Source organism: Miscanthus floridulus, chromosome 3, assembly GCF_019320115.1.
Source record: "Miscanthus floridulus cultivar M001 chromosome 3, ASM1932011v1, whole genome shotgun sequence".
NCBI classification, from domain to species: Eukaryota; Viridiplantae; Streptophyta; class Magnoliopsida; order Poales; family Poaceae; genus Miscanthus; species Miscanthus floridulus.
In genome coordinates this window covers 129,441,204-129,455,883 of record NC_089582.1, presented here as the reverse complement: position 1 = coordinate 129,455,883, position 14,680 = coordinate 129,441,204, and the positions used below count along the sequence as shown (strand labels likewise).

The window sequence follows — 14,680 nt, the reverse complement described above, 5'->3', positions numbered from 1 at the left end:
CTCACCCCCTTATCGCTAGATGTTATCTTTTGAAATTTCGCTATTTACCATTCCGCACTCTAGTATTTGGTATTGTAATAATATACCTTTTAAGAAACTCTAATGTATGAAATGGACTTGTGTTGTAACTCGTTCTCATTATTGGATCCTTGGGGAAAATGTGGATTTTTTGGGTTCTCCCTTGGGGTGTGTCCGACGGACACCGCTCGCTGTAGCTTGCTTCCGGGGTGCTTAGAGTCTGGTGGAAGACGAGCGCCTCTGTAAGTATGCTATTTCGGACGGTTCTGCCACATTATCTAGTTCCAATAATAATCTAATTCGTAGGTATGGGTATAAAATTCTACCTGTGGGTACGGTTGTGGGCATGAAATTTTATCCAACTAGAAGCATACCCCGCGCGTCCACAGAAATTGTTGATGATTTGGAATAAAATCACTCATACAAAGGGAAAACAATTATAAGTTGATGTTAGTGGACGACGTGGCACGCTGAAATGGACAACTAAGTGTATGTTAGTGGGTAATGTATCTTGTTGAAATGTAGATCATAATTGTAAATGCTAGTTAGCTATAAATGCATCTGATAGTAGATGGGTGAGGTAGACAGCTTGTATGCTGAGATTGAACTCTAATCGGGTTTATGATTATAAGATATATAGATATAGATATAGATATAGATATAGGGTTGGAATATTGGGAGCCCGGGGCTCCAAATAGCTAATGGAGAGCTCCAGTCAGCACCCCTAGCCAGTCCAACCATTTAGGTCTGCGGGGCCGACGCACACGTAGGTAGGGGACCACTGCAAACCCAGTAGATCGGATGCATAAAAACTCAGTTCAAGCTGCACAGAAACGTTTTTGTCGCGACGTTGCATAGAAATTAGTAGTTAGATGGATGAAAATTAATTTGTTGCTGCATAGAAACCTCTTCACGAGCTGGACGTTCTATCTGACACAACCTGGCAGAGCTGACGCATGCATGCATGCACACATCCAATCTAATCTCTTTTATTTTTTATTATAATTCCTCAACGAAGCATCCGATTCAAAAACAGTTTTCACCATTGAACTCGTGATATTTTTGTGCACGATTCAAGATCCATTGTGAATATTTTTTTTGAAAAAAATAAAATTCATAAATTTAAAATTTGAATCATGACACGTGATGGCCGATTAGATGCATATAATCAATGGTCAAGATGAGTAGAAAAGTTTTTAGCGCTGACGTTGCATAGAAATTAGTGCTTTGATGAATAAAAAATAATTTCATTACCGCGTAAAAATCTCTCCGCGATATGAACATTCCACCTGACACAACCGTGATTGCCTCCACCAACATCATGTTTCCCACTAATTGGGGTATATAATTAACATGGGAACAATGCATAGAACATGGAGACCATAAGCGTAAAACATGAAGACGGTCTAGTCTTCTCCAAATTTTGTATTTTGAATCATGGCACGTGATGGCCGATTGGATACATAGAATCAATGGTCAAGATGCGTAGAAAAGTTTTTGGTGCCAACATTGCATATAAATTAGTAGCTGGATGAATAAAAATAAATTTTGTTACCGCGAACCTCTCCACGAGATAGACATTTCACCTGACACAACCTTGATTGCCTCTACCAACATCATGCTTCCATCTATGGGAATGTATAATTAACATGGGAACAATGCATAGAACCCTCACAAAACCCTCCCTTCTACGTATTATTGTTTCAAAAAATCATGACTGCACCCAGCCACACCTTGCTTTCCATTAGGGGATGCATAAGTAACATAGGAAACAATGTATAGAAACACACAGAACCCTTCCTACTAGTGGGGGGGGGGGGGCTATTGTAACCAACACCATAGCAGCCCATACCTACACCATGCTTTCCACCAAGGGATGTTTATTTAATAGAGGAACAATGCATATAAACCTTACACCATGCTTTCCTCTAGGGGATGTTTAATTAATAGTGAAACAATGTATAGAAACACTATCCACTAGATGTGGACTATCTATAATGGTCTCAACTCACAACATGCATAGAAACATAGTCAACAAAATATTGAAACCCAACTGAGGTTACATAGAAACCAATAGTTTTGCTCATCTCTTCCAAGCATATAAACACAACATATGGAAAACTATTTTTTTACATTAATCCATCAACTACATTAAGATCACACTACGCCACCGCCGTAAGCCAAGGAAGTCATGGACGTCACAAGCCAATGTCCTATGTCTGAGCCACCATTGACCTCTCACACCAAATGGAGAGGAATCCTTCCAACCATCCTACATCACAACAAAGGCAAGAAACATGTTTTAGCAGGCGCAGAAGCTTAACAGCAACAAAAAAAGGCATAGAAACATGTTTTAGTGCGTGGGAAAACCTTACAACGATAAAAAGGCATGTAAACATGATTTTGCAGACACAAAAATCTATTATGGTCCCAACCAAACCTTGCACCCAACTTGGGCGGATGTATAATTAATAGAGAAACAATGCATAGAACCCAATACAACCCTCCCCAGTGGGGGATTATTTTATCCAAGACCGTGGCAGCCCCATCCCAAACCATTATTCTCACTTTGTGGACGTGTAATTAATAGAGGGACAGTGCATAGAACCCAAAATACCCTCCCTTCCGGGGGGTTGTTGTATCAGAATCGTGACGGCCCTGACCCAAACAATGCATAGAACAATGTATAGAATTGTGTATCAACAATGTATCGAATTGTGTAGAAGTGTACATATAACTGTTCCAACAATTTATGTCAAAGTGTTCTAACAATGCATAGAAGTGTGCTCCAACAATGTATAATTGTGTAGAAGTGCACAAATAACTGCTCCAACAATATATAGAAATGTGCTCCAATAATGTATAGAAATTTGGTCCAACATTGTATAGAATACATACCCCCATGACCAAAAATTAAGACTTCAATTTCATTGCACATAATATAAAAGGAGAAGCATAAAAACAGTAATGAAACTAATATTAGCTACATTAATGCATTCAAAAATTAAAGATTTCAATTTCATTCACATTATATCAAGGATAAGCATAAAAATATCCGCTTTAGGGGGGATCAAAAGTGTTAAGCAATCACATAAATATCATCTCTCAGCAGTAAACATGTTGACATGCACAAAACAGCATCAAAAGTGTTGGTTGCTTGCATTGCTAGCTCTTCGTTTGCTGCAACTCCATCTTTCTGCAAGGCTGCAACTAAATCGAATCAAAACATAAAAATCCATGGCATAGAAACTGTGGCTAAAGAAGCATAGAAAATCGGATCAGAAGCGGACCTATGGAAGACAACCTTGACCGTGCCACACCACTGCCGTTGTCCACGCCACCAGCCCCCACCGCCGATTCACACCACGCGCTGCCGCCGTGGACTGCGTCATACATCGGACCGCCACCACTCGCCTACATACAAACCATTGTCTTTGAAGCAAAAACCAATTGACTGCTTGCTTACACGGTTGGCTCAAGAACACATAGAAATAAAAAAAAATCAATTGCACAGAAACCTATTCATTGCACATAATATCAAGGAAATGCATAAAAATAAAAAATCAAGCGCATAGAAATCCTGCTTGCCTGCGTTAGTAGCTCTTCATTTCCTGCAAACCACCTATTCATCCAGGACTGCAACCAAAAATCTGATAAAAACATCATGGAAAAACAATTATCATAAAAATACATCATGGCTACCCATCGCATAAAAAACAGGAACAATTTTTTATGCATATTAATCAGCAAGCAAACTGGACTACTGGAGCTCGCAAAAAAGTTCAAAATTGGGCCAAATTTTTTTATGCAGATTAATCGACGTTTCACCTGATGCTGAGTGTGGTGCAGCCGGCCATGAATTGATCTCGAAAATCAGTGCTGACACGTAGGATGCAGTGAGCAAAAAAACATAGGAGAAAAAACATAAAAGGAATCTGTTGATTAGAAAACAGAATATGTATAGACTAATGTGATACTATGGAAAGGAAGCAATCATCGATTGTGAGCTGCAATTCAAAATTTTGGACGCATCTTTAGGAGCAGATTGACGGATTTGTGTGCATCAAACAAGAGAAAAGAAACGACATCAATTGCGAGCTGCAGTGCTTGTGGGGGGCTCCAGATGCTCACTATGCCTGCCGGCGTCGTCAGATGAAACCCATTCGCGACCAAATCTGAGGGCGTCGCCGCTACCATCGGTGAGGCGTCGTCTCGGCAGAATCCGGTGGGGGAGGGGAGGGTCATCGCGGCAGGATCGATCGGGCCGCGCCGCAGCCAGGCCCCGCCGTGCCCGCGCATCTAGCCGCGCCGACTCCGAGGGGCACGCGGCTGGCCGAGCACCGCGCCCGCAAGCCGGCTGGGGGGCCTCGCCACCGCATGCAGGGGGCCTCGCCGTTGCCGCCAACAAACGCGTTGCGGTGGCGTCAGGGCTGCGCGCAGGGCCGCCGTGTTCCGAGCCTCTCTTTGCGATGCCGGAGAAGGGAGGCCGCGGCGTAGATGCGAGCAGGGCCGGCATCGATGTCGAGCTGCTGCTGCTCGTAGAGCCTCCTCTCCGGTGCCTCCCTATTGGCCCACGCATGGTCAGGCGCACGCGCTGCCAGCCGCCCTCAGCCGGTGAGTCTGGCCCGGCCCTCCCCTTGTCGCGCCAGGAGCCGCAGCTGCGACAGGCCTAGCGCCCACCCGAGGCCCACGCGATCGGAACAGTGGTGGGGAGGGGGCTCCGCCACGGGCCGTGGTGGGGACGGGGCAGTGGGATGCCGGAGCTGCGTCGGGCTACTTCCGTCCGCCCCACGCCGAACCTCCTCCTATGAAGCGGGACGAGCACGCCGAGCGTCCTGCTGTGACAGGGGCCGTGCGCACGGAGCCTCCTGCAACGAAGCTTTGCCGGAGGAGGGACACCGCCAACCGGGAGGCGCCACCGCAGAGAGGTGGGCGAGCACGTTTGGATCTCGCTGCTCTCGTGCTGTGAGAGAACTGAGAGGAGAGAAAAAAAAGAGATTCAAATAAATTTGAAACAGGTGTCGGTGCTTTACTTATCTGGTTGGGTTGAACCACGTGGCCAGGTTTGGGCTGGGACCAGGACCACGCGCCGGGGCAGGTTGGGGGATGCTGGATGCTGCTTGGGTGGAACCAGGTACCTATAGTTTGGGCTGGGGCTATGGCCTGTTCGCTCATCTGAAATTTAGTTGAAACTGGTTGGTTTTGTGAGGGAGGAACATTGTAGCGATTGGTTGATGAACAGTGTTGTCAGGCACCATAAAAAGGGGTCCCCTAAGCAAGAACCTAAAAAATTGCTTAGGCCTCGTAAATATCGAAGCCAAGAGACAACCGCCGGCAAAAACCCCACCTCATCCGAGGCTCGGTTGGACCGCCCGGCCCACCTCGAACAAAATCCGGGCTCACCCGACACGGGTTCGGCCCAAAATGAAACCGTAAGGCCTCGGACGAGATACCGATTCTCCGTCTCCCTTGAGGCCCCGCACGTAAGGCCTCGGACGAGGTACCGATTCTCCGACTCGCTCGAGGCCCTGCACGCAAGGCCTCGGACGAGGTACCGGTTCTCCGCCTTGCTCGAGGCCCCGCACGTAAGGCCTCGGACGAGGTACTGATTCTCCGACTCGCTTGAGGCCACGCACGTAAGGCCACAGACGAGGTACCGATTCACCGCCTCGCTCGAGGCCTCGCACGTAAGGCCTCAGACGAGGTACCGATTCTTCATCTCGCTCGAGGCCCCGCACATAAGGCCTCGGACGAGGTATCGATTCTCCGACTCGCTCGAGGCCCCGCACGTAAGGCCTCGGACGAGGTACCGATTCTCCGACTCGCCTGAGGCTCTGCCCGTAAGGCCTCAGACGAGGTGCCGATTCTCCGCCTTGCTCAAGGCCGGCTCGGCAACAACCCCGTCGCCTCCGCCTTGACCGACTTCTCTGACAGAACGTCATGTCCAACTAACGCGTTCAACCACTCCCGCGACGTCAGCCGAGCGACGGCTCGATACAGCGGAGTGGCCGACGAGACGTGAGTCACATCGACGCCATGTCGTCCGGGACAGGACGAGGCAGGGGTTACCGGCCGCTGTGCTCGGCACTGTGCCCACGACTGACACTCGTGCTACACTGTGCTGCCTAACCCCTGCTCCGAGGACAGCGCAGCATGGAGAGTCATGTCCGGGTCCCTGTAGCATCGGAATCAACGTATAAAGGCCAACTGCTCCCTCCGAGCCTCAGCTATCCACTTTGGGATCCCTATAGCCTCGGGACTCGCGCCAGCCGAGCCCCCCATAATGGTTCAGCCTCTGCACCGACTAGGCCACGGCTCTCTATGTTGTCAACATACAGCGACCAACACGTCGTCTGTAGTACGCACCATACCCTGCACCAAGCCACAGGAGCTCCCACGTCGCACAGGATCAGGCGTGACCGGCGCGTCACTCCATTGCATCGAGGACAAGGCCGCTCCGCCGACCATACCGCCATAGTGACGAGCTACAAGGCTTAGACATGCCGCCTCAACTCACAAACGCCACGTAGCAAATCCATGTACCACCCCCGTGCCTCCCTTCGACTATAAAAGGGAGTGACAGGGGCCGCTTCTAGAGGAGGACAGATACAGAAACACACACAGACAAGCAATGCACTACGCTCTGTAACACACACGCTTCCTCACCGCAAGAGATCAACATCTCAAGCAACCCACGCCACTCCATGCAGAGACCTAGGACTAGCTCCCTCGCCCAGCTTGTAAACCCCTACTACAAGCACCTCGGTGCAAGGAATACAAGATCGCTCTCTCAGACTGGACGTAGGGCACCTATTGCCTGAATCAGTATAAACCTTGTGTCTCTTTGCACCACCATCCGGAATTAGGGGCATGCAGTACACTTTCACTAGTCGGTAGAGGACCCGCCAGACCCAAAACACCGACAGTTGACGTGCCAGGTAGGAGAACTACTGCATGTCAGCCTCGTTATCCCAACAAATTCTAGATGATAGTCCTCGTGCGACCACTGCGTCTCGGCACGGTGATCTAGTTCGGGAGCCTAGAGTTCATGTCTCTAGGACATGAGTACGATATGGTACTTCTCTCACCCAGAGCCCCACCGACCGACGATGACATCACGCACAAGCAGCCTAGGCGCAGGCGGCACTCGAGCTGCCGCTCTCGTCGCACTCGCTAGGCACAACGTGGGTGGGACCACCCTGACACCGTGCAAGCTTAGGGCGATGCACCGCGCTCCGCTAGCATCCCATACCCGGCTGTTGGTACAGAGTCCCTGGTTGGGAACCTATCTAGCTTAAGCTTGGGCAAGGGAAAGACGCCGGTGGCGCGGTGCGATGCCCCATCATCAAGCTCTGCCCCACCACCTCCTGGGGAGTCGACTCTGGCAAAGCAGAGCCTAGTGACGGCATCATCCCCGTACCCCTTCGGGTTCGACAATACCGCCGCCGCCTACCAACGTTTTGCCCTCGACTTCATCGCCACAACCTGACCCACACCCACGCTGACTCCTCAGAGGAGGACGTGGCGTGGGCTAGAGTGGACTTCTCCGAGCTTCGTGACCCTAAAGCCATGCGCCACTTCATGGCCGTAAGCGACTACTGCTTTGGCTACTCCGACTCTGATGACGAAGGCACTTATGATCCCACTCGTGAGTGATTCCACATCGAGCTCGGGATGCCAGGTGCGAGCAATGAGGATGAAGTGGTAGGCAATCGCTCCCCACCCCATGAGGGGGCAAGCGACGCCGCACCTCCACGCATTGAGCCCCAGGCAGCGCGGAATGAGAACCTTGCCCCTGAGGAACTTCGATGCTTAGACCTGGAGCAGCTCCGTGAGCTTCAGGCCAAGGTCGAACAAGACCAACTCCTTCTGTAGTAGCTCTGAGACACTCTCGAGCAAGAGCAGCGGGGTCATAGTGATGGCGAAATAGCCCGGCGGAGGGCTCGCGACGTCAACCGCTGCATCAACAACGACGAAGGGGGCGAGCAACCCCCTATCTTCAATCACGCTAGCTAGAACATTGTGGCAGCAGCGATGCTACTTCGGATGATGCCCGAGCCCTCTACCTCGGAGGGGTGACGGGTCCACGACAAGCTCCAAGACCTCCTCGAGACCGCCACGGTACAGTAGGCCAAAAGTTCTGCCTCTCGATGGCGCGGGGGTGCTTCGAAACTACCCATGGCACTGCCTTGGCAGGATAGAGAGCCCTCAGTTCATCCCAAACCCACTCGGGCACTGACAGCCAATAAGGCCCCCTCGGTGCACGACCGCCTCGGCGATCGACGCGAGGCGCAAGGCGACCACGATGTGGTCTGCAGGCGATGGCGCCACAACAACGATGGCTCGCCCAAGGTTACCACCCACACTGAGGCAGTCGCTACGATAGTGGGGAGGACCGCAGTCCTTCCCCTAGGCCACCTGGCCCTCGAGTCTTCAGCAAGGCCATCCATGGCGCTCACTTCCCGGCCCGGTTTCGGCAACCGGCCAACCTCTCAAAGTACAGCGGCGAGACCAACCTCGAGCTATGGCTAGCCGATTACCGCCTGGCTTGTTAGCTAGGTGGCATGGACGATGACCTGCTCATCATCCGCAACCTCCCCTTGTTCCTATCAGACTCAGCGCGAGCCTGGCTCAAACACCTCCCTCCCTCATAGATCCACAACTAACATGACTTGGTAAAGGTCTTCATCGGGAATTTCTAGGGCACATACGTGCGCCCCGGGAACTCCTGGGACCTCAAGAGTTGTCGCTAGAGGCCGGACGAGTCTCTCTGAGACTTCATCCGATGCTTCTCCAAGCAATGCACCGAGTTGCCCCGCGTTGACGACTTAGAAATTGTCTAGGCATTCCTCTCCGGCACCACCTGCCGAGACCTAGTCCGAGAGTTAGGTCAGAACGTACCAACCACGGCGGTCGTGCTTCTCAACATCGCCACCAACTTTGCCTCGGGCGAAGAGGCTATCGGGCCATCTTCCCCGACAACGATGCCAAGGGGAAGCAGAGGGACGAGGCCCCCAGAGCCTTGGCCCCACCTCCCCAAGAAAAAGAAAAAGGGTCGCTAGGGGAAGTAGGAGGTCCTCGAGGCCGGTCTCGTCATGGCCGTAGATTGCAAGAATCCCCGAGGCCCCGCCAGAGGCCCCGGGCTCTTTGACAACATGCTCAAGAAGCCCTGCCCTTACCACTAGGGCCCGGTGAAGCACACCCTTGAAGAGTGCACCATGCTCTGGCGCTACTACACCAAGCTCGGGCTCCCCAACGACGATGCCAAGAAGAGGGGCACCGATGATAGGGACGACGACAAGGACGACGGGTTTCCCAAGGTACACAACGCCTTCATGATCTTTGGCAGGCCTTCAGCGTGCCTCATGGTGCGCCAGCGAAAGAAGGAACACCAGGAGGTCTTCTCGGTTAAGGTGGCGACTCCCCAATACATTGACTGGTCTTGGGAGGCGATCACCTTTGATCAGGATGACCACCCCGATTATGTCCCAAACCTCGGGCAGTACCCACTCGTTGTTGACCCGACCATCGACAACACCTGGCTTACCAAGGTGCTGATGGATGGAGGCAGCGGTCTCAACATCCTCTATGCCAACACCCTAGAGCTCCTAGAGCTCGACCAGACATGGCTCCGAGATGATGCCGTGGCCTTCCATGGCATCGTGCTAGGGAAACGCACGCGACCCCTCGGCCACATCGATTTGCCTGTCTGCTTCGACACTCCCTCCAACTATCGCAAGGAGGTCCTCACCTTCGAAGTGCTTGGGTTCAAGGGGACCTATCACGCCATCCTAGGGTGCCCGTGCTATGCCAAGTTCATGGTGATCCCCAATTACACCTACCTCAAGCTCAAGATGTCGGGCCCCAACGACGTCATCACTATCGAGTCCATGTACGAGCATGCACACGACTGCGACGTCGAATGCATCGAGTATGTCGAGGCTCCCATGCAGGCCGAGACCCTCATCGTCAACCTCGACCGACTTGGTAGCGAGGCACCTGACTCCAAGCATTGCGCTCGGACTTTCAAGCCCATAGAGGCCATCAAGCTCGTCCCGGTCGACCCCACCGGCTCCAACGACCGGACGCTGAGGATCAGCTCCACCCTCGACAACAAATAGGAAGCCATGCTCATTGACTTTCTCCACACGAATGCCGATGTATTCACATGGAGTCCCTCGGACATGCCGGGCATACCGAGGGAGGTCATTGAGCATGCCTTGGACATCCAGGCCGGCTCTAGGCCGGTGAAGCAGCGCCTACGCCGATTCGACGAGGAAAAGCGCAGGGCCATCGGCGAGGAGGTGCAGAAGCTTTTGGCGATCGGATTCATCAAGGAAGTGTCCCATCTAGAGTGGTTAGCTAATCCTGTATTAGTTAAGAAGAAAAATGGAAAGTGGAGGATGTGTGTAGACTACACCGGTTTGAATAAGGCATGTCCAAAAGTTCCATTCCCATTACCTCGAATTGACCAAATCATCGACTCCACTACGGGATGCGAAACCCTATCTTTCCTTGATGCGTATTCCAGTTACCATCAAATCAAGATGAAAGAATCCAACCAGCTCCTGACTTCTTTCATCACCCCATTCGACATGTACTGCTATGTGACTATGCCATTCGGACTTAGAAACATAGGGGCCACATACCAGCGGTGCATGACCCTAGTCTTTGGCGAGCACATTGGGAGAACCATCGAGGCCTACGTGGATGACATCGTGGTCAAGTCTAGGAAGGCCAGTGATCTCGTTGGCGATTTGGAAATAGCCTTCAAATGCCTCAGAGAGAAGGGCATCAAGCTCAACCCTGAGAAATGTGTCTTCGGGGGTCCCCCGAGGCATGCTCTTGGTTTTCATAGTCTCGGAGCGCGGCATCGAGGCCAACCTAGAGAAGGTCTCGGCCGTGACCAACATGGGACCAATCCGAGACCTTAAGGGAGTGCAAAGGGTTATGGGATGCCTTGCGGCCCTGAACCGCTTCATCTCGCGCCTTGGCGAAAAAGGCTTGCCTCTGTACCACCTCTTGAGGAAATCCGAACGCTTTTCTTGGACCCTCGAGGCCGAAGAAGCCCTCACCAAGTTCAAGGCACTGCTCACCAATCCTCCCATCCGGGTGCCGCCGACCAAGGGCGGGGCCCTCTTACTCTATGTCGCCGCAACGACCCAAGTGGTCAGTGCGGCCGTAGTGGCCACGAGGCAGGAAGAGGGGAATGCTCTACCCATCCAACGACATGTTTACTTCATCAGTGAGGTGCTCTATGAGACCAAGACATGCTACCCCCACATCCAGAAGCTGGTCTACGCCATAGTCTTGGCTCAACGCAAGCTACGTCACTACTTCGAGTCCCACCTGGTGACCATGGTGTCGTCTTTCTCTCTGGGAGAGATAATCCAGAACCGGGAGGCCTCGGGTAGAATAGCCAAGTGGGCCGTCGAACTCATGGGGGAACCCCTGTCTTTTGCGCCTCGAAAAGCAATTAAATCCCAGGTCTTGGCCGATTTTGTGGCTGAATGGACCGACACCCAACTGCCACCTGCTCAAGTCCAGACGGAATGCTAGACCATGTACTTTGATGGGTCCCTAATGAAGACCGAGGCAGGCGTGGGTCTGCTCTTCATCTCACCCCTTAGAGTGCACATGCGCTACATGGTTCGGCTCCACTTCGCTGCCTCCAACAACGTAGCCGAGTATGAAGCCCTCATCAATGGCTTGCAGATCGCCATCAAACTTGGAGTATGATGTCTCGACATATGGGGCGATTCGTAGCTTGTCGTCGATCAAGTGATGAAAGAGTCGAACTACCATGACCCCAAAATGGAGGCGTACTGCAAGTTGGTACGTCGCCTAGAAGGCAAGTTCGATGGTCTCGAACTCAACCACATTGCGCGAAAATTCAACAAGGCCATGGACGAACTGGTAAAGATGGTGTCGGCATGGGCCCTGGTCCCCCTGAATGTCTTCGCTAGAGACCTCCACAAGCCTTCCATTGACTATGCCTTGGTGGCGGAAGAGGGCCCAACGGTCAAGCCCAGTGCAGGGCCTAAGGCCCCCTCTATCACCGGGACCCCTGTGGCTGAGCCCGAGGTCATGGAAGTCAATGTGGAGCCTCCTGAGGCCAACCAGGGCACAAACTGGTGGGTCCCATTCCTTGATCGCCTTGTTCAAGGAGAGCTTCCTGCAGATAGGACTGAAGCCCGATGGCTTGCGCGACGAGCCAAAACTTACGTCCTCAGCAACAGCGAGTTGTACAGGCGAAGCCCATCTGGCGTCCTCCAACGGTGCATCACCTCCGAGGCAGGCCAAGCCCTACTTTGGGACTTGCACACGGGAGCCTACGGGCACCATGCAGTGCCTCAGACGCTCGTCGGAAAGGCCTTCCGCCAAGGGTTCTACTGGCCAATAGCGGTTGTTGATGCCACCAAGCTGGTACATTCCTGCAAGGGATGCTAGTACTATGCGTGGTAGACGCACCTCCCGACCCAAGCCCTCCAAACTATCCCCATTACATGGCCATTTGCCGTGTGGGGGCTGGACATGGTTGGGCCTCAGCAGAAGGCCCCCCGGGGGCTATTCCCATTTGCTAGTAGCGATCAATAATTTCTCCAAGTGGATCGAGGCTCGTTCGATCACTCAAATCAAATCCGAGCAAGCGGTGCTGTTCTTCACTGATATCATCCATAGGTTCAGGGTTCCAAACACCATCATCACCGATAATGGAACACAATTCACCGGCCACAAGTTCCTAATGTTTTGCGACGACCACCACATCCGTGTAGCTTGGTTGACCGTAGGACACCCTAGGACAAACGGCCAAGTAGAACGTGCCAATGGCATGATCCTATAAGGCCTCAAGCCAAGAATATACAACCGGTTGAAGAAATTTGGCAAAAAATGGCTTGCCGAACTCCCGTCGATCATCTGGAGCTTGAGGAACACTCCGAGCCGAGCCATGGGGTTCACACCATTCTTCCTGGTCTATGGAGCCGAGGCCATCCTCCCCATTGACTTGGAGTACGGTTCCCCGAGGCTTTAGGCCTACAACAAGCAGAGCAACCGCACTGCCCGCGAGGACGCCCTCGACCAACTGGAGGAGGCCCAAGACGTTGCGCTGCTACACTCGGCCAAGTACCAGCAAGCCCTACGATGTTATCAAGCCCAGCGCATTTGAAGACAAGACCTGAAGGTGGGCAACCTAGTGCTGAGACTGAAGCAGAGCAATAAGGACCGTCACAAGCTGACCTCGCCATGGGAAGGGCCATACATCATTGACCAAGTGCTAAAGCTCAGCACCTACAAGCTAGTCAACGAGAAGGGCAAAATCCTCACCAACGCTTGGAACATAGAATAGCTATGTCGCTTCTACCCTTAAATTTCCAAGCATTGTATACTTTGTTTCTTGAAATACAATAAAGAAGTGTTCTTTAGTTGTTCTAATTTTTTGAGAAACCCCCCAAGCCCATCGTGGGGCTCAGCGTTATGATAACACTATAAGGGAGACTCGGCTCTACCTCTGTAGAGGTGCCCACCATAGGGCTCAAACAAGACTCGGCTCTGCCTCTGTAGAATCGAGCCTCCCTCGGGGGCTAGAAGGGGGGACCCCCCTATGTCCCAAACATCATTTCTTAGTCATTTTTCGAAAAAAATTCTACGCCAAACTTTCTCGCGTACTCTGACAAATCAGTTGTAAAAAACCTAAGGACCAAAAGTCTATCCCAGGGCCAAAAGGCCCGCCGAGCCGCGAGACAGCCTATGCCTCCGGGCTATGGCAACTCCCTCACCACCTTTTGCCTGTAGGACAGCTTAGGCTCCGAGGAAGTTTTTTGCAAGAGATATGTTCGAAGACAAGACAGAGGGCAGAGGCTCAGAAATACAATAAAAACGATTAAAATAGCATATACGCATAAGTACTTTAAAAAGGCCTCGACGGCCACAAGCGTTATGGTACAATAATGTAAGTCCTAATTTATTTACATGGCCCCTTTAGCCTAGGTCAAGGCTCAGGGTCACCAGCGTTGGCGGTCGGCGTAGGAGGAACCACCTCCTCTTCGAACAAACTAGCCAGTGCCACGCCAGGGCCTCAGCCACCTCCACCAGCTTCATGACCTCCACCTTGGCCTTCTCGTCATCCTCAGCAATGACGTAGCCATCGCTGATGGCCTTGAGGTCGATGTTGGCATAGTGCGAGGAGACGACGGCCAGGGCGCGCTTGACGCTCGTGTGCAGCCCCCCCCCGGAGTCGCTCGCGCACTTGGCCGCTCAACGCGATCAAGCGGCTCCTAAGGGAGCTGCCCGACTCGACCCCTCAACCTCTAGGGCCTCGTAGGCAGTACGGGTGGTGCTCCATAGCACATTGTGCTCCTAGATCTCAGTTTCGAGCACTGCCTGCACTGCAACGGAGTCCTCGGCTGCCTGGGTGACCTCCTTCTCCAACCCTGCGCCAAGACAGGCGGGATGGGGTTAAGCACGAAACAAAATAAGGCGAACAAGGGCACAAGCCTATGGGACTCACCCTCGGCTTTCTCCCTCTAGTTTTGGACCTCAACCAAAGAGGCCTCAGCCGCCCTAGAAGCCTCCCTCTCTAGCTCTGCGTCACATCGGGGAGTTAGGGGTGAACGCAAGAAGAACAAATAAAACAAGGGAACCGGCTCAACAGGACTCACCC

At 52.3% G+C, this 14,680-nt stretch overlaps 1 protein-coding gene across 5 annotated transcripts; it reads right to left on the bottom strand.

Annotated features, from left to right (window-relative positions):
* Positions 1–1,941: 1,941 nt before the first annotated feature.
* Positions 1,942–4,993, bottom strand: LOC136546921 (uncharacterized). Of its 5 annotated transcripts, none has more exons than XM_066538875.1 (6): positions 4,150–4,993; positions 3,847–3,897; positions 3,607–3,668; positions 3,309–3,432; positions 3,110–3,228; positions 1,942–2,290 (listed from the first exon to the last, which is right to left on the bottom strand). In XM_066538875.1, the coding sequence occupies exons 1-6, from the start codon at positions 4,595–4,597 to the stop codon at positions 2,165–2,167; spliced, it is 930 nt and encodes a 309-aa protein (XP_066394972.1). In that variant the 5' UTR covers positions 4,598–4,993; the 3' UTR covers positions 1,942–2,164. The 5 variants fall into 5 exon arrangements, with proteins under 5 accessions (XP_066394972.1, XP_066394976.1, XP_066394973.1 ...); XM_066538879.1 differs by having other exon boundaries at positions 3,180–3,228; XM_066538876.1 differs by having other exon boundaries at positions 3,110–3,222.
* Positions 4,994–14,680: the final 9,687 nt, after the last annotated feature.